At 36.3% G+C, this 25,084-nt stretch overlaps 2 protein-coding genes across 5 annotated transcripts; both read right to left on the reverse strand.

The window, feature by feature from the left end:
- Positions 1 to 1,361: 1,361 nt before the first annotated feature.
- On the reverse strand, positions 1,362 to 11,402 carry LOC109055677 (microfibrillar-associated protein 3-like). Of its 2 annotated transcripts, none has more exons than XM_019072878.2 (3): positions 11,085 to 11,402; positions 9,843 to 10,256; positions 1,362 to 3,680 (listed from the first exon to the last, which is right to left on the reverse strand). In XM_019072878.2, exons 2-3 carry the CDS (start codon positions 10,162 to 10,164, stop codon positions 2,794 to 2,796), a joined length of 1,209 nt encoding a protein of 402 aa, XP_018928423.1. In that variant the 5' UTR covers positions 10,165 to 10,256; positions 11,085 to 11,402; the 3' UTR covers positions 1,362 to 2,793. The 2 variants fall into 2 exon arrangements, with proteins under 2 accessions (XP_018928423.1, XP_018928424.1); XM_019072879.2 differs by lacking the exon at positions 11,085 to 11,402 and adding an exon at positions 10,933 to 11,042.
- Positions 11,403 to 13,054: 1,652 nt separating this feature from the next.
- Positions 13,055 to 24,940, reverse strand: aadat (aminoadipate aminotransferase). 3 transcript variants are annotated; one of them, XM_042759437.1, is made up of 14 exons: positions 24,800 to 24,938; positions 23,531 to 23,601; positions 23,285 to 23,453; positions 21,577 to 21,709; positions 20,338 to 20,412; positions 20,027 to 20,236; positions 18,783 to 18,848; positions 18,513 to 18,595; positions 16,224 to 16,320; positions 15,679 to 15,740; positions 15,438 to 15,502; positions 14,909 to 15,015; positions 14,213 to 14,314; positions 13,055 to 13,863 (listed from the first exon to the last, which is right to left on the reverse strand). In XM_042759437.1, the coding sequence occupies exons 2-14, from the start codon at positions 23,595 to 23,597 to the stop codon at positions 13,822 to 13,824; spliced, it is 1,278 nt and encodes a 425-aa protein (XP_042615371.1). In that variant the 5' UTR covers positions 23,598 to 23,601; positions 24,800 to 24,938; the 3' UTR covers positions 13,055 to 13,821. The 3 variants fall into 3 exon arrangements, 2 of the variants coding, with proteins under 2 accessions (XP_042615371.1, XP_042615372.1); XM_042759438.1 differs by having other exon boundaries at positions 24,780 to 24,804; XR_006160401.1 differs by lacking the exons at positions 13,055 to 13,863; positions 14,213 to 14,314; positions 15,679 to 15,740 and adding an exon at positions 15,814 to 15,927 and having other exon boundaries at positions 14,931 to 15,015; positions 24,800 to 24,940.
- Positions 24,941 to 25,084: the final 144 nt, after the last annotated feature.

Genomic DNA, 25,084 nt, shown 5'->3' on the forward strand with positions numbered 1-25,084 from the left:
GACCAATCAGAGCAGACTGTGCTTGTCAGAAGGAGGGACTTTTTGCGTTTGAGAGAGGCGGGGCATAGAGAATCTACAATAATGTACAGTATTTGAAAAATAATGTGTTTTTTGAACATTAAAGCATGTCAGCATATTCTGTTACACCAAATACACAAAACAATGATCTTTAAAAAAAAAAAAAAAAAGAGTATCATATGACCCCTTTAATTTTTGCAAGCTTTACAGTTAAATGCCCGTTTTAAACCTGTAATGAATTTAAAGAGGAGTCATATGAAAACGACCTTACTGAAGGCAGGAGTATGGTTTCTCTCCCGATGGCACGTGTTTGTGGCTCCTGAGGTTTCCTAGATGTAATGAAAACATTGCTACACTGTTGCTACAGATTCTTATCGTGAATGGATGCACATTAAGCACAAAGAAAATCTCGTCTGCATGATCTTGACACGTACCACTGATCTGCTTCGATGGAGCGACTATCACAAGCAAAGCACGTGTATATGCGCGAATCCAGTCGATTCCAAATGAATAGAAGATCCAGTTCTGTCATGCATTTCTTTTCACTGAAGAGTTTTTCGACAATTTTCATCAGATTTTCTTCGTAATTATCCAGTAATTAGCTTCACACACCCCGGATAGCACACGTACATCTTCAAGAGGTTTGCTAAAGATCGCGTCATCTGGAAAACGTCTGATAGACATCTTCAAGATGTCAGTTTTACATATAATCGAAATCATAAATTGGCATTTTGATGCTGATATTTACATACATACATACATATATAATGAAATTTCTTTTATAAATACATTTTATCACTGACTGACAAGCCACACAGAATTATTCCACTTACATTACGCTCTTTCTGAGATTTTATTTCCTTAATTTCATGCTATGACTGCAGTGTCACTACTACTAATCAAACATTTTTACTTTAAGAAATCTACTTTTAATGTAAAAAAAGGATACCTGTTTAGAACCACATTAAATGTTAATTTTTCATTTTGCATTAACTATTACTTAAAATCAGACAATTGAGGACACATCCACATTCAAATCAATAAGCACTTTCCCACACAATCTCAATCAAGGCCGAGGTCAATAATGCATTCAGCTCAGCACTTACTAATGTTCTTCACATATCTGAATAGAAACGTTGCATGGTTTTATTCAAGCAACACATCGTTTCAGCATGGCTGTTGTGAACTGAAAACAAGTTATTTGAACACTAACTTTAAAATCGTGAAATATTGTGAAAATACACAATAAGAAAAACACTAGACGTTGCTCCTCAAACAAAAAAAAGCATGATGAAATTTTGATGATGCAAAGGATCCGAGTGAATGAAGACAAACACAGGGAATCATGGGTACACAGCAGCTTTATTTCACTACTTAAACAGCCATTACTTCCTCTGACAATCCTGACCAGGAACATTCGTAATGGCTAGTGCTTAACCCGTTTAGCTAGCTATCAGCAGTGCAGTAGACTGCTAGGTTACTCTGGATGTAGAGCCCCAAAAAAGCGAGATCAACACTGAAGAATTCTAACTTATTAGCACTGAAACTAAAAGGTGAGCATTTAAGAAGCAAAACTGTGTTTCTAGAACATCAGAAGAGATTCAACATTTTTATTGGGGCTCTGTTATAAAGAACTCTGTTGGATCCTCAAAAAAAACAAAGTAAGAAAAAACCTAGCTGTGCATTTGAAATCAAAAGTAATACTTACAGTAGTATTACTAGTGAAGTAATAATACCATAATTACAGTAACAGTATAAAGACTCCAGTGGAAACTCAACTGAATAAAAAAGCCTCAAAATCTCAAACTGAAATTTCTACAGTGTTATTCAAAGCGTGACACAAATGATAAATAACACACAGCAGACAAGATCGCACAAACAAAAGCTCTGTCTCTCCGAGTCCAGCACTGAAAACAGATCGACATGCGCTCTTCATGCATTATAAGAGGGAATTACTGTGCACGTCACTTCTGAAATATTTTCACAAATGCTTGATTTCTACTGAATGAAAAATGCACTTCGACCTCAAACAGTTTAAGAGTTTTACTTTCAGCCAAATGTATTAATCAGTCGTTCCTTCTCATTCATTCGTGAAATGAATAATCTGTGACTACATCCAACAAAACTACTTGCTGTCTGCCCATTAAGACGTGAGATGTGAGCTCTGTGTCGACCTAGTTTCTGTTAACTACGGGGAAATAAAATCATGGGCAAACCTGGATTTTCTAAATAAATAGAGAACATCACCCCAAAATACATTCAGCACGAGAATTCATTGTCATGGGAAATTTAACTTACACGGGTCAATCTCACAAAGAAATTACAAGGTTATATTTTACCACAAAATTTATCCATTTTTAGGTCTAAAATATTTTTTAAGGGATTGTGACGACATCATTTCAATGCGAATTTTGCCTCCAAACTTACATTACTGTAAAGTTTAAAAAAGTAATGAGACCATTTCATGAATTAGAATAGATTTCATAAATGGAGGGTTAATTGTCACGAAAATGACAACGCAATGCAGAAACTATGAAAAATGGGCTTTGTTTGCTTTATGCAAAATATAATTAGTTTTTATTTTTTTTATTTGAAGGTAAAATACGACCCAGAAATTAGAGTTTTGAGAGATTCACCCAAACACAAATGCAGCGCTTCCTCATCTTTCCTGAGATGGCTAATAGAAAGCAACTTCTGAGAAGAAAAACAAATCTTGACCTTTTCGTTTCCCAAGAAAATGCATAGCGAGGTCATTATCCTTCCTGCAGGATATTATTACACATGGCTTTCATAAATGACTTGGGTTTTCTGTGCAGCACCATCTTCTTGTACAGACTCCGCCTTGTTTTCCTTCTCCTCAGCCTCCGCCTCCAGAGGCAGCTGAGCCAGTGGGGGTGGAGAGGAGACGATTTTGGAAAGAGGCGGAGCTTCTATGTTGCAGCACCCTGCTGCAGCTAACTGTGGATGTACAGAAACCTGAATAGCTATGTGCTGAGGCTGCTCGTGAAGCGACGCGTCGTCCGAGTCCATGGCGGGAGAATCGCTGCGTTCCCTCTCCCTCGGCCGCTCTCTTTCATGCAAGACAGTGAAAACGTCGTCGGAAGTGCCAGCAGCCACCACGCCGTGACTCTCGGGTGCTTGCCGGACAAAAGTGTGTCTCATTTCCTCCACACCAACGACCTCAAGGATCTCCTCCATGAAGGTGCGGCAGTTCATGATCAGCGGCGGGAGCGGTATGCTGCGCGCTAACTCCTCGATGTAGCGTGCGAACTCCATGGTCTTGAACTGCGTGACCTTTGCCAGCTCCAGCGTTTTTGCCGAGGTAATGATAGGAATACGCTTCGCGATCTCAAAAGCCTTTTGGAGCTTCTCTGGGCCTTCCGTGCGGAAGAAGTCGTTGATGGCCTTCTCGGTTTTCTTCAGATGGCTGCTCATCATGCAAAGGCGGGTGATGTTCAGAATCATGATGATGGTAAACGTCACCAGACACACCACCATGTAGTACACACCCATATCTCCGTTGGTGAAGACCACGCGCAGCGTCACTGTGCAGCTGGCCTTGCCGTGAGCGTTGGAGGCCACGCACGTGTATTTGCCGCGGTCTGCAAAAGTGATGCTGGTGATGTTGAGAACGCCATTGTCCAGAATCCACCATTTTCCATCTGCAGAAAAAGAGAGAGAAAAATCACTTACTGAAGACTGACGGTTGACTGAGTGAACTTGAATGAAATCTAAAAACATGTACAACAAATTTACGTTAATAAAAATTCATAAAAACCTTTGACTTGTGACAAAGACTATTCCGTTTTTCAGTATATTCTGGCCAAGAACTGTCTAATAGTGAGTCTGAGTCAAGATCATATTTAAGAGTTAAACGCACACGAATATCACCGCAGAGTTTAATTACGATTGGTAAATTTATCATTAATTACTCAACTTTACGAGTCAGTGAGAAAATATAGCAAAAGAAATGGATAAATCATCTGTATAAATGGTAAATTTGTTCAAATTAATAAAAAAATTGCAATAAAACCATCCAAGTTGCATTTTCAATAACAACGATTATAAAATACAAAATTCAATTTACAGCAGTAATACGAAAAAAAAAAAGCTAAAACATCCAATGTAGGGCTGAAACAATAAAAAATTGTCGACAAATATTTTTTGTTGTCGAGCATTCGTTTGATCTCATATGACCTAATGTGAGAGAGTGCAATAATGTGGTTTGACCAGTGTGGCGCTGTAGCTCTTCTGGATGCAATTCAAGAGAAGAAGACAGCTCTTCAGTTCAGAGCAAACGCAGACGAACCTGAAGCTGCTGAGCGGCGTTTGAATGAATGTGTTAATATATGCTGTGCGCTTTCCTTTCAATAAGAGAATAAACGCAAAAACTGACCGCGGTATGAAAGCAGCACTTAAGAACATATTTGATTACAGCGATGTGGATGTTTCCACAAACTCTGAAGTTCGGCACTCCAGTAAAGAAAAGTCCAGTCACGTCACGTTTTATAACAGTACAATGCAATAGATAGCCTTAAATCAAGCAGCTTTACAGTTTAAAAACATGAAAAACAGTCAGTGTTGCTTTCAGTTAGAATTATAACCACTTTCTGTTATAAAGCAGCTCTCCAGTATGGAGGTAGCTAATGATAAAATCTTTTTATTAGTTGGGGGGTGGGGGGGTATTTCATTGAGGTTTTAATTTGGTTTGATCTAGTTTAGGACTGTTTTGATTATCATAATTATTTAAGGTATTTTAAGAGAGATTACGTTGTGAATAAAATAGTTTATCCAAAAATAAAATCATCACTTACCTTTATTTTTTTCTTATAAATATGACTTACAAAAAGAGATGTTAGGCAGAATGATGCGTCATTCAGTTACTTTTTCATATAGCTAATTAAATGTTGAATAAGAGACTTTCTCTGTCATCTCATTTTCTGTGCCAAATATATTTATTTGTATAAATTAATTGTATAATTGTAATTGCTTAAAATGACTTTCAAAAGCTGAATTAACTTAATTTATTTGTTAGAATATGTATAAATATTTTAACTAATTGCAAAAGCTGAATAATCAATAAATGTCTAATGTCTAATCAGTTAAATAATCGATGATTAGTCGAATAATTGTTCGAAACAAACGTTAGATTAATCGATTATCAAATTAATAGTTTGTTGCAGCCCTAATCCAATGCTTCATTTAGTAGATCTAAAGTGGAAAAATCTTGATGAATTTTACGTCAAAAAGGTACATCGCCATCTTGCTTGAACCTGAAGTGATCTGAACGAACCTGAGGTTGTAATTACGACTTCCTAACGAGGACTTGAACGCTCCACTAGATATGAAGACATCATAACATAAGTGACCTACCACTGTTTGTTTTGTTTTACTTGCAATTTGGGATCGTTTATATGAAATAACTGATTCCGCTATAAAACAGCACAAAAGAAATGGTCAAATAACAATAGTAGTGTTTATCTGTGCAAAAACACCTGAAGAAATGAGCAGAAATGTGTGTAGACTTCCTAATCATAATTTCTGATCATCCAAAAGCAATAAGCGAAACTCAAACTCAACTCAAAGCGAAACCTGCAGTTCTGGCTCATGGATATCTAGTTTTTTCTTCCTAGTATCTTCTAAGATCTGAGATCAAGACCATCTGATGCCAGGAACCTGACAAATGATTAAATCCAGCGATTACCCCGTCTGCAAAACTGCTGAAAATAGCAACCCACTTACTTGTAAACAGTTTCATAAAAGTCAACCAATCACATTAGAACGTGCCAGATCACAATCAAGATGCCAAAACAAATACTTCCCATTTTTTTAGGTCAAGATTTTACAACAAAATGTTCACACTGGATAAGCTGATAGAGGAGGTCACATGGAAAGTGAAACTGTGATAAAGGGTAAAAATCTAGGTGTGCAAATCAGGTTTTACATTAACAATTACGACCTTTCCACCAAATAAAGAACACAGTTGAAGACAACAGGACTAGACATGTATCCAAACTAACCGGTGTGCATATAAATGCCCTTTTTGTAAACCCAGTTCCTCAAGATGAAAGTACAAAATATAGTTTTGTGAACAATGCAGACATGATTAGTCGACTTTGCATAACCCACAGACATGCATTTACATAAAGACACTGATCTAGGGTCAGTTGCTGCCTTGTTTGTGAAGAAAGCTTTAAAACGTCCCACCTTGTCCAAAGGACGCACATACATTACGCACAAGCCACCTGTGTTTAAAGTGCTGAAGGGAATTTAGAAACTCCATTTTTGACACCGGTCCACCAATGCATTACTTACTGGCAGCAAACTAAGTTCATTTAATCAGACCTTTACGAAAGTAAAATCATTTGATCTTTAACAGCTGACTATCAGCTGTTTGTGCAAAGTCAATGATATTAAATTAAAATGGACTCTATTTACTTTCATAATGCAAAATCCTGGTCTTATTGTGAATGAACAACAGGCAATGATAAATCAAATTAGCTTTCCTTTTCAGCTGATGTAATCTATAAGCCCAAATGCTGCTTATTTTTTTTTATTTTTATTATTACTATGTCAAACCACCCTGGTTACAAATGATTTTGTTAAACAGAATAGTTCTCCCAAAAATTAATTTTAGCATTGCATCACTTGCTCAGCAATTCATCCCTCTGCAGTGAATGGGTGCCGTCAGAATGAGAGTCCAAACAGCTGATAAAAACATCACAAAAATCCACACCACTCCAGTTCATCAGATGCAGTGAAAAGCTGCAGGTTTGTAAGAAACAAATCCATTAAGGTGTTTCAACTTCAAAACTTTCAGATAAAAGATTAGTCCAAAAATCCAAATTAACACTTCCTCAAGTGAAAAGGTCCATCTCAAAAGACCTCTTTCACCAACATATTTGTTTATAACTGTTTTCACTTGTAAACAGTGCTTGATCTGTGCAGAAACTGCAGATATGCTCCTGATTCAGACAAGACGACTTTTTCTGAATATAGCAATATTACAGATTATAGGAGTATGCTAGCTAGCTATACACTTTTCTGTGGTGTGACAAACTCAGAACAAATACTTAATATTGACTTTACAGGGACTTTAAAGATGTACTTGTTTCTTACAAAGACACAGCTTTTCACTTCACAAGACATTAACTGATGGACTGGAGTGACGTGGATTACTTGTGGATTATTGTGATGTTTTTATCAGCTGTTTGGACTCTCATTCTGATGGCACCCATTCACTACAGAGCATACATTGTGATGTGAGCAAGTGATATTGCAATCTTGGATCCCGACGATTTTTTTTGAGATCTGCCGTACATTTTTTTTCAGTAGAGATGCACCGATTTTTTGCGATTTTTTTGTAAGTGTGATCTGCCGATACCGATTTTTGCCGATTCCGATTTTTTGTAAGTGTGATCTGCCGATACCGATTTTTGCAGATTCCGATTTTTTGTAAGTGTGATCTGCCGATACCGATTTTTGCCGATTCCGATTTTTTGTAAGGTGTGATCTGCCGATACCGATTTTTGCAGATTCCGATTTTTTGTAAGTGTGATCTGCCGATACCGATTTTGCCGATTCTCTTTCTAAGAACTATAATTGACAGCATATACAAGCAAAAATTTACTTTTCTTCAAAGCTAAATTTTATTTTCATAATAAAAGAATTTATTAAACATTACAATTTCCCAAGTTACAGGATCTTCTCTCACTTAACTCTCAAAAAATAAAAGTGCTCTGTGACTGGAAAGAAGTAGAAATAACAATTAAGTGAAAATGAGTTGCTTTATAAAACAAAACAACTTTATAAATTGACCTTTTTCTCTTTTTTACTGGTCTTACAAAAGTCAAAAGATCCTATGAATGAACAAAACTGAAGTGTACAATACTCTTTCAAATAATAATAGTGCAGTAAGTGGGTAACAAATGTTGCCAGCATATGTATAGGCAAAAAGCTACTTGAGCATTAATGGCAAGTGGTTACCCCGTGGTTTATTTTAATTTTAGCCTTGCAATTGTCACAAATAGCAAACTTAGTGTCTTCTTCACTCACAGTAAAAAACTTCCACGCCAACAACATGTTTGCATTAGGGCTGGGTTTTGACACAAATTTCACAATTCGATTCAATTCTCATTCACCAGCTTTCGATTCAATTAGATTACCAATTCGATTTGATTCAATATCGATTATTTCTCAAGAAAAAAAAAAGTCTCAACTAATACTGTACAACATACATGAGAGTCATTTGGTACTACATTATGATAATATTGAAGGTTAAAACTGACTGATTTATAAGCTATAGCATACAACTGTTAAAATTACTAAATAATAAAATTACAATTGCATAGTAATTTTTCTACTTCAATTCATATTTTTTAAATATAACAAACTTAAATGGTGGATGTCAAAATAAAATTGATGGAAAAAAATAAAATTATTTTTCTACCTGACTAATGAGTTATGGTCACTGAATATGTTTGTTTCTGAGGTAAATGTGACATTATGTGACATTGTTTACAAGCTGTTATATTGACGTCTTTGTGTGGCTTTATTGGATAGGTAGTGCCCTTCAATGTTCGGTCCATTAACTGAAAACAGACTAGACTAATCGATTCTTGGGATTGATAATCGATATCATTCCATAAAGAAGAGAATAGATTAATATCGAGATATCGATATTTTTTTACCCAGCCCTTGTAGACGGATCGGCTCAAAATCGGAAAGACGTGAGGCTGATCGGCCGATCACCGATCATGCAGAAAATCAGCCGATTCTGATCCCTGGACAATTGATCGGTGCATCTCTAATTTTCAGCAAATTTTATTTTTTGGGTGAACTATTCCTTCAATACACATACAAGCCTGCAGTGCCTTTCTGTTCATAAATGCTGTGCAAGATGAAACCCTTCAAACGGTCTTTAGTTCACACTAATTCTTCACACAGTAACACACCCAGCCCAATTCACTTCCCAGGCTCAACTGAATAGCACTAATGTTTCTGTGTCAGTTCAGTTAAAACATTGTAAGTATTTTTTCATTAACTAAGCATGCAGGACACCATCGGCAGTCCTCCACAAGTCACTCATCAGGAGCTCAGAGTCTATAACACTCCAGCTGGGAATTACTGAGTCACGTTTCACATCACCAGATTTCAAGATCAAATGGCTGCATACTGCATTAATCTCACATCTCAAAAGAGCGGATGTAATAAATAATCATGCAAAATATCCACAGTGGTCATTCCCAAATCAAATAAAACATTAAGTGTGTTTATATATTTAAGAAAATAATCCTAAAAATTTGCAAAAAAACATTTGTGTCAGCCCATTAGAATGATTTCTGAAAGATCACGTGACACCGAAGACTGGAGGAATGATGCTGAAAAAATTCAGCACTGCATCACAGAAATAAACTGCATTTTAAAATAAATTAAAATGGTTATAATAAATTGTAATAATATTTCACATTATTATTGTTTTTTCTGTATTTCATATCAAATAAATGCAGCCTCGGTGAGCAGAAGGGACCACAAACTATTGAACGCTCATGCAAACCCTTGAAAACAGTTGTTATAATGAAATCATTTGGTTTTTTTGTACATATTCACAAACCCAAAAGGATGTTTTTACACTTGGTTGGAGCAATGACTAAACTGAACTGAAACCTGCCATATATACGATTATAATGGAAGTAAACTCAATTACACGATGTGTGTTAAGTACGGGAACAGTAGATCAGATTTATATTTAGTGCAAATGGTTTAGGTGCAGTGATATATGAGAATGCACCGGTGTCTGAAGGTGATTTTTACAGTAAACATACCACTGTTCTTTGCGTCAAGCAGGTGTCCGTGCGAGTTGAACCACTGGATGTTTGGAAAGGGGTCACCGGTGATATTACAGTCAATCAATGCACAGTTCCCCTCACGGGCGATGATCTGGTTTACTTTGCTGAGCACAACGGGAACCGAGCCGTCCCCATCCGCCTCAGTCCCGTTCTCTCTTCGGTCTCCAGCCACCGCAGAGATGTTCAAAGCCTCTGTCGCACAGAAACCAATCACGGCCACTAAATAAATGATCACGTATCCGCTCGCCCTGTTCATTTTCTCTGGCTTTCTGCAACAACCTTCAGGATAAGACGTCATTCTCCACCGGTCCTCATGTTACGGTCACTGGTTATTCGCGAGCTGGCCAGAGCAGAGAGCACAAACCTTCGGCACTCATGCTCCTTCCTCCACTGAAAACACAAAGAGAACAAATGAATGAAAATATCCTTGATTTGTCAATGACATAAGGGCTTTCAACGCCAGCGTAGCACACAGAACCTGTGACTCCTCCTCCTGCGTGATCTCATCAAACAAGAATAACATGACGTGCAAAAATAAAGAATGACTCATATTTGTGAGGCGGAAATTATAATAAAATAGTTAAAAAGTCAAATAACGCCATTCAGGATAGTAATTTATAACAATTCACATTTTTAGTCTGTATTTGACGTACAATCAAGCCAAGTGCAGTCTTAATACTATTACATTTATAAAGAAAATAAACACGTTAAAAATGTGCTTTAATACGACTTGCATTGAAATGAATGTTAAAACGCACGTACTATTAGCCTAATGTGGTTTTAAAAGCTCCTACGCGCAACAAATCGATAGATTTACTAAAAGTTACAGTCTTAAACCAACTACGACACGGTTTATGTTGTTCGGCAGTGATATTCACACAGTTTTAAAGCCCGGTTCATATGTGACACGGTGAAATGTGTTGAAAACGGCTCAAGCTAACAGCGGCTAAATAACGTTAGCCCTATGACGGGACACCATGTCCGCTGCGGAGGACACATAAAATACACACACACACATTCAACGGCTTTAACCCTTACAGTTCAACGTTAAGAAGAAATATATCACCTTAGGTTTACATATATTTCACGTGAATGTAAAAACACAGAAGCCGCTAGTTCGCCTGCTAGCGCTTCCTTTGTTTACATTTCGCTAAACGGTTACATACTCGGCGATCTTTGCGCGATTAACAGCGCAACACTTAACGTTACATCACGTACCCCTGTTGTTATTTCTCAATGCTCGTCCTGAAACCTGAAGCTCTGGGTCTGGTTTCAACTGAGTTGGGACCCGATGATCTCTGGAGGAATTCACGGACCCCGAAATAAATAGTCTAGCCTACTGTGAAATATGACAAACAGGATCTGAGTGAAGAGTTATGTTTGGTCTTTAACTCCTCCCATCATCTCTGCCTGTCTGCTTTCTATATGCCTCCGTTTTTTTCCACCAAGGTCCCTGTAGTGTTTGTTTTAACTCAGCTGACCCAGTTCTTCCAGTATTTGGTTGTGGATCTGAACTGACTTCGTCACCAAGCTTGGCTCGTTTCCTCAGTTAACAGATTCTGCATGTACTGTGAAGGCGAAATATTTTCCTTATGAAGGAATACAATGGCAGTACTGCGGTATACCATATATTACATACAGAGCTCTGTAGATTACTTGAAAATTGTAATCCGTTACGATATATAAATATATATATATATATATATATATATATATATATATATATTTTTTTTTTTTTTTTTTTTTTTTTTTTTTATTTTAATTTGGATTTAAATGAGGGTTTACATCAATGTTTTTGGTGTTGTATTGGGTGGAGTTTAATTAAAGTTAATCATTAATTAAATCATAAAAATGTAAATAATCGAAATAAAACAATGAAATATTTTTATTTGTTTACCTGCATGTCATGTAACCAATGTCAGAGAACCGTGAACATGCAAATGTGATACTTAATTATTAAATATTTATTTTAAAATCTCAGGGGTACATCAAATAAATATATTAGGTGTAAGATGTTCGGATGACATTACATGTAAATAAGAAATAACTTGAATGTGTGCATTTTACTGTTTGAAAAACAAAGGCCTTCCAGAGACATTAAATAAGACACCGAGTGATAATTCAACTAAAAGTGCATGTGTTCATCAGTAGCTGAAGCAATGTTGAAACAGCTGAACTATAGCCTACTGATCTCTGTGTGCATGTCCACAAAACTGGAAGACGTTCTGAGTTTATATAAGCGGCAGGCTATTTCAGAAAGGAACATTTAAAAAATGAAAATGAGGGAGAAACAAAAGGCCTATACTGCATTATGAATAATTTGCTGCTATTGTGTGAATAATATGTAATCATGCAATCAATAAAGAAGTAACTGTAGTCTGATTACGAGTATTATAAAATGTAATTTAATCTAATTACAATTTATCTGATTATGTAATCCAGATTACATGTAATCAGTTACTACCTAACTCTGATTACTCATCACACATCTGGTACCTTGGAGAACTATATAAATACCATGGTAATCACTCAGTACCATAGTATTTCAAAGTACAATGTGATATCAGCACTGTACTGTGATATTTGCATTCCCCTTCGGACATATATAAAGAAACATTAACCTGTGTTTGAAGCGCGTGCCGTTGTGTTTTACATTGGCTTTAACCACGCAAAGGCAAGCTAATGTGTATCCATTTATCTTTCCACCTCTGTCACACTAGACTGCACATCCAGACTTAAGAAATCCACTGCCCTTGTTGGTCAACATTAAACCTGAGGCACTTTGACCATTTGTTACACTAATAAAACCCTAAGAAACTCACGCACACGCTATTAATCTTGCTTCTTAAGCACTTATGAGTGCATAACTCAAGAGTTCATACACAATCACAGCAAGATTTATCACAGCTGTCTTAAGTGTGTGTGCGCGAGCCCTTCGTAAGCACTTTCCCTGAGTAGTGTACACAAAGAATCAGTTGTGTCACAGAAACACCACACACAGTGTGAATCCAGGGCTCTGATGAATGCGTTCAAAGGTCAAGGGCTTATATTCTGCATTGTTAAAATCCACAAGTTCTCTACTGAAAAACATTTAAAAAATGCAACGGTACTTTATGCATTTAAAGAGCTAGTCTGTCTAAAAATGAACATTCTGTCATCATTGTATAAATCAGTACTACATACAATAATGGAGCTTATTTATTGTTTTATTGAACCATTCTGTGTCCAAAAGGACCAGCATGCACAATGACACACAAGTCAAATGGACTTCATTCAAAAATATGGGTTAATAAGTGTCACATTTCCGATTAGCAGAAGTAAACTATTGCAGGGTAAACTTCTGGTGTATATGGGAGACCATTGCAAATACAAGGTTTCATTACCATTTGCTCAAACAGTGCGAGAAAAATAAAAAAATCAACTGTTGCATCCCCACAACCTTTCAGAATATGAAAAATCAGAGTTGAGTTATTGCAGAAATGTGTCATCAGAGTCCATTAGTCTAATGGCATTTTAAAAGCTTCTACATGCAACATATCAATACATTTACTACTCATTTGTGTTCAGAACAGCTCGAGTTACTAGCAGCTAACTAGTCATATTAAGAAAGACTCAGAAATCAACAGCTTTAACCTTCACAATTCACCATGAAGATTAAAAAGTAACGGACTATTGCAGTAAAATACATTCACCTGACCCTGACCTTCTTATGGTTAAACATTTTGCACATTAAACCAGTTTTAAAATCACACAAAACATCTCCCTGTACACAGGGGCTACAATTACATCGTAAACAAACGTCAATAATCAATTCATTCCCTTAATACGCCCTAAATAAAGAACAGTGTCATTAAACAGTTTCAAATTTGTTCATCCGTACTATCTGAAAGGTGGAAAAATGGGTTTGTCGTGTCGACCCTTAATTCCTTGATTTCTCTTCCTGGGAATCAGCTGCTCACATGGCTTCCTTGATGAGATCAGCGAGTCTCCTAAAAGCCTATGGATGAGGAGTAAAGAGCCATAAATAACAAAGAAAGGCCTTATTCTGAAGTGCAGATGAATATCAGATGCGTTCTATTAGTGGTCAGTATATACTATTAGTAGGCATAATATAAAATGCTGTATATATAGTAGGCAGCAACATGATGTCCTGATGATCCTGTTTCTAAAAGATATGAAGCAGCACAGCTGTTTTCAACACTGATAATAATCAGAAGTATATCTTGAGCAGCAAATCAGCACATTAGAATGATTTCTGAAGGATCGTGTGACACTGAAGAGCGGATTAATGCAGCCTTGGTGAGCATGATAATATTCATAAATATATTAGTGAGTGTGTGTTGTACCTCATCGATCTGTTGAGGTGTGGAGAGAGAAAACGCGGCTCTAACATACGGACACGGATCTGAGCTGTTGATGTTGAAAACTCCTCCAGGAACCAGGAGAACCTACAAACAAACACAATAAACCTGACAAGGATTCGAGATGATTATTCAAAGCCCTTTAATAAACACCTGCTGACCTAGAACTGAGGCTTCAGAAGAAACTAAAGCCAAGCTTCATGTTTACAGCTGTAACTCTCACGTTCAGTGCTCAAACAAACAGAGCAATGTTCTCAAAGCACCACACGGTTTACTTATTAAACTTAGAATAATAAGCAGAATAATAGTATGCTTATTATTATTAGTAAGCTTAGAATAATAGTCAGTGAATGTTTCATAGGACTGGCATCAAACACTGAACGTGTGTGTGGGAGGCAAATCATGTGGTGTTTTTTCAGGATCTGGTGCTTCCGTTCATTTACATACACACACACACACACACACACACACACACACACACACACAAACACACTATTCAAACTCTGCTTTGGCAAAAGCCCCAGCAAACCTGCTGTAGTGTAACGAAGCATCTACGACACATACTCATGACTTTGACTCTATACAGCAGTGAGTGTGTATTTGTTCATATAGCAAATGAAAACATCACATTCAGCACAAATGTAAACTGTATTACACAGATGCGTGCGAGTGTGTGTGAACCTCTTTCTCTAACGCTTTCTCCATTATCAGCTGCTGTGTGTCTTTAATGCCCTTGAGTTTAATCCACAGGAACATGCCGGCCATGGGAGGATGCCATTCAGCTACATCTACAAAACACACAGGAGAGAAGCCGTCCGAGATATAGATGAGTTTGTTTCTTCATCAGAACAGATTTGGAGAAATGTAGCATTGCATCACTTGCTCACCAATGGATCCTCTGCAGTGAATGGGTGCCGTCAGAATGAGAGTCCAAACAGCTGATAAAAACATCATGATAATCCACACCATTACATCAGTTAATGTTTTGAGAAGTGAAAAGCTCTCATTCTGACGGCACCCATTCACTGCAGAGGATCCACTGGTGACCGAGTGATGCAATGCTACATTTCTCCAAATCTGATGAAGAAACAAACTCATCTACATCTTGGATGGCCTTAGGGGACATTTCCAGCATTTTTCATTTTTGGGTGAACTGCTCCTTTAAATACTAGACTAGTATGATAGCGTCAGTAATAGATGCGAGTCGAACCTTTGAGCCATTTGTCTGCTGAGGAGAGCATGGTGTTCCTCTGAGATCTGTAAAAGTCAATCACCCTGAGGAAGAGCAAAAACTAATGTCAGCCATACACACATTTCAACCTGTCCACACACACACATATATATAGAAAAGCTGACAACGATTGAATTATACTAAGCAGAACCCTGTGTTAATTTCTATAATAATACAGTAATTTGATTGAGTGCATTAAAATCATAAATCTCCAGGTCACCCGTCAATGTGCTTGAGAAAACCACCTGGACCCCAGTTATGAAGCAGCTGAGAGACCATGAGCTGAAAACACGAAGAGAGAGGAGAAAAAAAATACAAAGACTTATGAGTATCATTATACATATGGTTATTTTACTTGGGCTTCAGTTTGATTCAGCTGCAGGAAGCATGATATGGCCTGTGTTCTGCAGGACACAATTAAAGCACCTGTGAATCTTTTCCTCGCTGATGTCTTCTCCTGAGATTCACGCTGTGAGAAAAATGAAAGTTCAAATTCATCTGCTCACAGCTGGGAGCCGAAACACACGTCCAGTACAAACACACCTCCTCCTGCTCATAAGATCCACTCCCGCACGCAGAGACACATTTCTGTGCTCTCACTGCACGTGTTTAGCAGCTGCACATTAAAACCAGAACACAAGGCCTGTCATTTACGGATTACAGCTGGAACGAGGAAGAACCCTCGGCTGAAGCTGATTCAGGAGAGAAACAGGACGGACAGGACAGTGACTGTGAGCGATGAAGCATGAATGTGGGACGTCTGACCTGTGTGAAGGTGCTGGTGTGCATCGTGGAGGCCTGGATGTGCAGCACCACTCGGTCCACCAGCGGCTTCGGTCCAGTGACGAAACCTATCCGTAAGCTGTCAGGAAAAACAGCACAAATACACACAAATTATAAGAAATACCCCAGTTCAAAAAAAAGAAAAAAAAAAAAAAAAAAAAAACATATGAGTGATTAAATTTTTTGGTACAATATAAAAACTATTGAATAAAATTCTATTTGATTGTACTTTTACATAATAATTAAAATAAATAATAAAGGTATTTATAAATATATAGTTAATTCATATAATTAAAATTTTTATTGCGTGTGGGTGTGTGTGTGTGTGTGTGTGTGTGTGTGTATATATATACATATATATTTTTTTGTTTTTTTTTGTTTTTTTCATATTTAGTTAAATTATATATATATATTTTATTATATATTTATTATATATCACACACACACACACACACACATATATTATTTTTTTTGAATTTTTTAATTTATATATATTTTTTTAATATAAATAAATATAAATTACATAAATAATTTCTAAAAGTATAATGAAATATATATGTTATTTATTTATATATTATTTTGTGGAAAAGTTCATTTATTTCTGTAGTAATTCAACTCAAATTGTGAAACTCGTGTATTAAATAAATTCAGTGCACAGAGACTGAAGTAGTTTAAGTCTTTGGTTCTTTTAATTGTGATGATTTTGGTTGAAAATTAACAAAAACCCACCAATTCACTATCTCAACAAATTAGATGTGTTGATTTTGGCTATAAATTATTTTAATGTAAATGTTTTAATTACTTGGTAGGGGCTCCTTTTGCTTTAATTACTGCCTCAATTCAAAGTGGCATGGAGGTGATCAGTTTGTGGCACTGCTGAGGTGGTATGAAAGCCCAGGTTTCTTTGACAGTGGCCATCAGCTCATCTGCATTTTTTGGTCTCTTGTTTCTCATTTTCCTCTTGACAATATCCCATAGATTCTCTCTGGGGTTCAGGTCTGGTGAGTTTGCTGGCCAGTCAAGCACACCAACACCATGGTCATTTAACCAACTTTTGGTGCTTTCGGCAGTGTGGGCAAGTGCCAAATCCTGCTGGAAAATGAAATCAGCATCTTCAAAAAGCTGGTCAGAAGAAGGAAGCCTGAAGTGCTCAAAAATTTCTTGGTAAACAGGTGCAGTGACTTTGGTTTTTAAAAAACACAATGGGCCAACACCAGCAGATGACATTGCACCCCAAATCATCACAGACTGTGGAAACTTAACACTGGACTTCAAGCAACTTGGGTTATGAGCTTCTCCTCCCTTCCTCCAGACTCTAGGACCTTGGTTTCCAAATGAAATACAAAACTTGCTCCTCATCTGAAAAGAGGACTTTGGACCACTGGGCAACAGTCCAGTTCTTCTTCTCCTTAGCCCAGGTAAGACGCCTCTGATGATGTCTGTGGTTCAGAAGTGGCTAAACAAGAGGAATACGTTGACTGTAGCCATATTCCTTGACACGTCTGTGTGTGGTGGCTCTTGATGCCTTGACTCCAACCTCAGGCCATTCCTTGTGAAGTTCACTCAAATTCTTGAATTGATTTTGCTTGACAATCCTCATAAGGCTGCGGTTCTCTCGGTTGGTTGTTGATGCATCTTTTTCTTCCTTGCTTTTTCCTTCCACTCAACTTTCTGTTAACATGCTTGGATACAGCACTCTGTGAACAGCCAGCTTCTTTGGCAATGAATGTTGTGGCTTACCCTCCTTGTGAAGAGTGTCAATGATTGTCTACTGGACAACTGTCAGATCAGCAGTCTTCCCCATGATTGTGTAGCCTAGTGAACCAAACTGAGAGACCATTTTAAATGCTCAGGAAACCTTTGCAGGTGTTTTGAGTTGATTAGCTGATTGGCTTGTCACCATATTATAATTTGTCGAGATAGTGAATTGCTGGTGTGTTGGTAAATGTGAGCCAAAATCATCACAATTAAACTAACCAAAGACTTAAACTACTTCAGTCTGTGTGCACTGAATTTATTTAATACACGAGTTTCACAATTTGAGTTGAATTACTGAAAATAAATGAACTTTTCCACGACATTCTAATTTATTGAGATGCACCTGTATATATATTATATATATATTCCATACACTTCCCTTACACAAGGCTTTCTCACTCCCTGAGGAAAACACACAGGCTTTTCCCAGCTTTTCTCTCTTGAGTCAATACCATGAGTGTAACAGCTGTCTCTCATGACAAAAACAGCACTGTCCTGCTGACAAACACCCACCCCGACGACAGGATCTTAGAGAAGGAATCCATTCGTAGGACGCGGCCGTCTACGTCCATGGACAGAAAAGTTGGAGCCCACGGCTGGATGACAGCAGAGCAACAGAAGAAGAGAGGATTGACTTTACACTGGTTATTACTGAGTGTTATCTTATCACAGCAGCAATACAGAGGCTATCAGAGAGGTCAGCGTATGACTACCGCTACATGCTTATAAATCACACAATACAAACAGACGCTGTGAATAAAGCGATCAATCAGAGGAACTTACTTTTTGGAATTGCAGGAAATAGTATGGGTCATCTTCAATGATAAGAAAATCATATTTTCTGGCAAGCTGCAAATTAAAAACACAATAGTAAGCACGTGCGACATTGGCCATCTGCCCCGCCCCCAAACACACGCCATTGGTTGAGAACAAACATCAATTTTACACTTAAACTACAAACTTTCATATTATTTTTCACAAATATAGTAGAATAGTTAATTAGTACCAGAATAGTACATTAATATTTTTAATTAGATTTTTATATTTTCATTTTAGTTTAGTATTATTTATATACATGCATATCATATATTAATACTTTGAATGCACTTTTGTTTTTATATTTTCAGTTTTCATTGTAGTTTAGCATTATTTATATACTATTAGAGTATATATATATATATATATATATATATATATATATATATATATATATATATATATATATATATATATATATATATATATATATATATATATATACATATTATGAATTAGCTTTTATGTTAATATTTTTAGTTTTCATTTCAGTATTTATACACTAAGCATGTATTAATATTTTGAATTAGGTTTTAGTTAAATACTTTCAGTTTGTTTTGGTTTAGCATTATTTCTATACTAGTACAGTATATGTGTGTGTGTATATATATATATATCAATATATATATATATATATTATATATATTATATATATATATATATATACACACACACATACACACACATATATATATTCGGAATTAGATTTATTTTAATATTTTCAGTTCTCGTTTGAGTTTAGTATTATTTACATACAAGTATAGTATATACTAATTTTTCAGATTAGCTTTTAATTTAAGATTTTAGTTTAAGTAATATGTTATGTGCTTTTGTAATCTTTATGAATTTTGGGGATTAAGTTTTCTATATAGCTTTAATTTATTTTAATTTTTTATTTTTAGTAATTCTAGTACTTCAACTTCGGATTATTTATTTCAGTTAGTTGCCAAGGCAATAATCATTAATCATTAACATTTTTTCAATTATTATTTATTTTTGTACTTTATTTCAGCTTTATTTCAATTGCCATCAACTGAAATAAAGCTGAATTTTTTTTTATATATTTAGTATAATATTATACCTTTTTTTTTATAACATAATAGAAAGAGCAAGTAAACACACTCTAAATCACAAATGTCACACAAAACATCTGAATACACTGGTAAGGTTGGACAGGGAGCATTTAGGCCAGATGTATGTTGTGTGCTTGCCTCATAGACTTCTTGTTTCCTCTCATAGGTCATGGACGCTCCGGTGGGATTGCCTCCGTTCGGGATGGTGTACAGGACTCTCGGGACGCTGCTTCCTGGTTTCTGTGCGTCTGCGGGGTCCCACCGCCCCAGAATCTTCCCCAGGTCTGCAGGGATCATGCCGTGATGATCGCTCGCCACGTTAATGAGGTTACAGCCCAGCGGCTGCAGCTGTTGATCAAAGAGTTGGTAATGTTTGCGTTTAATGGGTCGAGCGAAAGAGAGAGAGATCACAGGTAAAACATGGTGAAGATGGGAAATGTGCTGCGTACGGCCGCCAGCGTTCCTGAGTACGTGGGAGCGTCGAGGAGGACGTTGTCTCCAGAACTGACCAGCATCTCAAAGATCTGATGAACAGAGCAAAGGAGAAAATGAACATGTGATATTATCCTAAATTATGGCACATATTTCTATATGCATATCATTAATAATATCAAGCACAATTCTCAGTTTATCAGGAACTTCATGCTCTTCTTATGTATCCACAAGAACATATATTATTAGATTATAAGCATATTACATGTGTTATTTTAGTACCATTGAGATTTTACCATTGAGTATTTTTGGGGTCATTTTCATAGATTTTGTTCATTTTATTTCAGTCTTAGTTATTTTAGTACATCAAGTTGAATGGAAATGAGACAAGATGAAACTAAACTTCAGGTCATGTTTATAACGCTGAATTCTCGCTTTACAAACATCAGGAGTAACAAGAGCGTTTATTAGGGACAGTGTTCTTTCAGTGTCATTGATCTTATATTTTTATAACTATCATAGTTTTTATTCATATTTTTATTTATTTTTTAAAGTTCTAGTAATTTTGTGTATTTGTCTATATATTGTTTTTATTCATTTTATTTCAGTTTTAGTTATTTCAGTACATCAACTCAAACTAAATGAAAATGAGAAATGTTGCCTTGGCAGCAAGTTAAAATAAAACATGTTTAAGTTAATGTTTATTTTATTTTTAATAACAATTTATGGTATTATGTGTCTTTTAGTATCATTTATATACTGTTACAGTATTTATTAATATACTAACTGGATTAGTTTTTACACTTTGTTTTAATCTTAGCTCTTTTTTAAGCTTTTTTCAATATATCTTTATTTTAGTTCAACTTTCAAGTTTATTATGTTAAGTTTATTTTCCAATTATTTCACGTTTATTTTATTTTAAGTAACAAAATGTTTTTTTTTTTTGTGGTTTTAGTTTACGCTTATGCATGTGACAAATGCTTTTATCCAAAGTGACTTACATTGGGTTCAAGACACACGTTTTAGCAGTTCTCACTTTCACTGGAAATTATCGAACCAGTAACTTTTGCAATTCTACTGCAATGATCTACTGTTTGCGCTACAGTAAATTATAATAACCCTGAATAGGGATGGATATGTATATTATATAGGTGATAATAATATTATTAGCCACAAGCAGCACTTTAAAATCCATCTGATTAGATCCAGATCGGAAACGGATGATCTGATGTGTGATGTTAACGGTGTGGATGTACTTTGCAGAGCCCCTCCTGACTGCCGGTGGTGACACACATCTCCATCTGTCCTCTCTCTGGACTGTAGCTGGCGGGGGGAGGATTGTGGAGGCTTTTCTGAAGATCCTTCATCCACGAGAGCAGCTCAGGAATACTGCGATCACAAGCACATGCATACAAGCCATCTAGTGTTGTCGATACTCTTTAAAAAGTAACTATACCAGCACCGAATCAAGCCGGTACCCACTATGCTGCTGCTTTGCATTGGTCCAGGGTTGCCAGGTTTTCATAAAAAAAAAACCCTGCACAATTGCTACTCAAAACTAGCCCAATCGCATTTCGAGGGGTAAAATTCGCATTTCAGAGGCTAAATATCACTTGTGGTCGCGTAAACCTGCGGACATGAAAAACAAACCGCAGAAACTGTTAAAGTAGCCCAAAACTGCGGACTTGGCAACACTGGACCACTCACGTATTTTCGCAAGCGCTCTGTGAATATAAATCACTTCAAAGGTTTCTATTTACAACGTGTTTTTGCAGCGTAGAGCGCTGTAGCCAATCACATAGATGTTTGTTGAGCACATGAATCATTGCGTTACCAACAAAGTATGAACAGGAATAAGATTCATTGTGGAGTATAGACCATTTTTAGTATTAAATATTTTATAGACTTATACTTATTATCAGAGCTGGGTAGTAACTGATTACATGGAATCAGGTTCCAAAAATTAAGTACTTATAATTAGATTATATTACATTTTAAAATCTTCATAATCAGACTTGCTTTTTTTTATTGATAACATGATTACATATTCTTCACAAAATCGCAATAAATTATTCAGAATTTATTGATGCTCCCAAATTCCTCTTTTAAATGTTCATTTCTGAAATAGCCTGCCGCTTATATACACTCAGAACGTCTTCTTCACACAGAGATCAGTAGGCTATAGTTCAGCTGTTTCAACATTGCTTCAGCTACTGATGAACACATGCAATTTTAGTTGAATTATCACTCAGTATCTTATTTAATGTCTTTCAAACACACTAAAGTGCACACATTCACATTATTTCTTATTTACATGTAAGGCATTCTCAAACTTATTTTGTCATCTGAACCTCTTGCACATGATATATTTACTTGAAGTACCCCTTTTGAGATTTTAAGGAAAGAAATGAACAATTAAGCGTCACATTTACATGTTCACCATTCTCTGACATTGGTTAACAGTCACATGACATGCAGGAAAAAGTGTTATATTTTGACATCCAATGCACTTGTTAAATTTCAACAAATGGAATATATATTTTTACTCTTTGTATTTCTATATCAATATGATACAAGATTATCCTATTTAAATCAATGTGATTAACAAGTTAGGTCAAAAGTAATCTAAAAGTAATCTGATTACATTACCTACAATGTGTACTGTAATGGATTATGTTATTAACTACAATTTTTGTCATGCAATTTGGAATCAGTAACAGACTACAATTTGTAAGTAATCTACCCAGCTCTGCTTATGATATATGTTTATATTTATAATTATTATTATAACGGAAGCTTTCACTCAGTCGGTCAGCTTGCCCAGCAAATGATTTCAGCTTCATTTATTATAAAGAGAGCGCTTTTTACTCAGTACAAAAACTGCTTCGGACAACCGTGGAATTTTCCTGGCATTGGTACCGACTACTGAAATGTTGTTACACATAACTCTGTATTGTGTGATACCCGTATGAGCCGGAGTACTGCAGCGCTCTCTTCATCAGCGGCTCGTCCAGCACCAGCACTTCGCCTCCGCTCACTTTAATGCTGGCCGACAGGAAAGGGAAGGTGTTGGGATTGGGAGCTCCTCCGGCCATAGAGATCAGAGACGGGGGAGATCGCTGCTGAAGCTCCGCTGGACCAGAACAACGCCACAGATCAGGCCATGTCGAGGGTTACAAACAGTAAAATAATCATATAAATCAGACTCACTCAGTATGCGAATGGGTGACGGCCTTCTCGCCGCGCTCACAGCTGTCAGAAAGCGAGCGTAATTCATGCTTCTGATGGGACGCAGGTGGAGAACATTTTGTAAATTAGACATTAGAAATTGTGATTTTCATTTCTGTACAACAGTATTACAGGGTTTGTTATACAGGAATGCAAATGGGGTTTAAAAATTCAGAATTTGGAAGCAATAAGAAACTAATCAATTAGTAGTTTAGAAAGCCCAAAGATCCTTTTTAGATATGAAATGGTTCCATATTAAACTAATGGTATTATCCAGATTTACTGGATAGAATGATATGACTGTAGAAGTAATTAATCGCTTAGAAATTTCATTTTAAAAAAGCCTATTAACGTATCCCTCATTAGACAGAAATTGGTTCTAAATTATGATATAAACTCCAACAAAAGAGGAAAATGTTATGCAGCATATATTCTAAATAGAAAGGCAGAGAAAAGTGATTTTAATCTTTGTGCATCTGTATTGGGGTTTGTTATAAAATCCCAGAAATTGAATGGTAATGGAGTTTCTATCATAATTTAGAAGCAGTCCTAATGGGGTTTTTAATTGTGTTATGATGATATTAAAAGAAACTAAACAATCACTGCATTCGCTTAGAAATGACAAAAATCCCATTAAAAGATCCATGTGAATAAATAGGAATTGGTTCCAAATTATGACAAAGTCCAATATATATGTACACACATCATATATACATATATATATACACACACACACATATACATACATATACATACATATACACACACACACACACACACACACATTTATTATATATATAATGAATGCCAATGATAATTCATATTCAGTTCAGATAATAATTTGCCATCCTGATTCCATTAATCCCAATCCTTTAATGATATCATCCAGATTTAATGGATTGAAAAGCATGCATAGAAGAAACTAATGCAATGCAATCGCTTAGAAAGAAGTAAAAAGCCAATTAAAGGATCCTTGTTAGATAGGAATTGGTTCCAGATAAGAAAATCATTAAAAAAAACATTTGGACCACGTTGACAGCTTCATCTTAATGTAAAGAGTGAGACCATAACACGTGTGCATGGAAAACATAACTGAACGTTACGCCTCCTGGAGTTCAACTAAACTCAGCCTAGCGTCAACACACGCAAATCAGCGTTCATATACTTCAACACACAACACGAATCATCCGAAGAACTTTAACATTTGCAGAACGAGGCGATAAAGCCTAACCTCTAAAACACACTACTGACCCGTAACTTCCCGTACCGCTGATCGTCTGCCGCAATGCTTTCTGGGTCGTGTAGTTTTCTTTCTTTGGAAAGCGGAAACCGAATCCGACATTGAACTATATTCACTAATCGTTCTTTATAGAAGCAATCGAAACCAACAAAAGGGCGTTAATATGTAAGTGCTGTGGCAAGTCTCGGTTAGTCTAACGCGGTACATGTAGCAAGGTTTTCTCTTTTCTTCTTTTTTTTTTTTATAATAAATAAATGAAAACAAGTAGATAGAATAGAAAAAGAATAGGGAACGCT

The sequence above is a fragment of the Cyprinus carpio genome, chromosome A7, assembly GCF_018340385.1.
Source record: "Cyprinus carpio isolate SPL01 chromosome A7, ASM1834038v1, whole genome shotgun sequence".
Taxonomy (NCBI): Eukaryota; Metazoa; Chordata; class Actinopteri; order Cypriniformes; family Cyprinidae; genus Cyprinus; species Cyprinus carpio.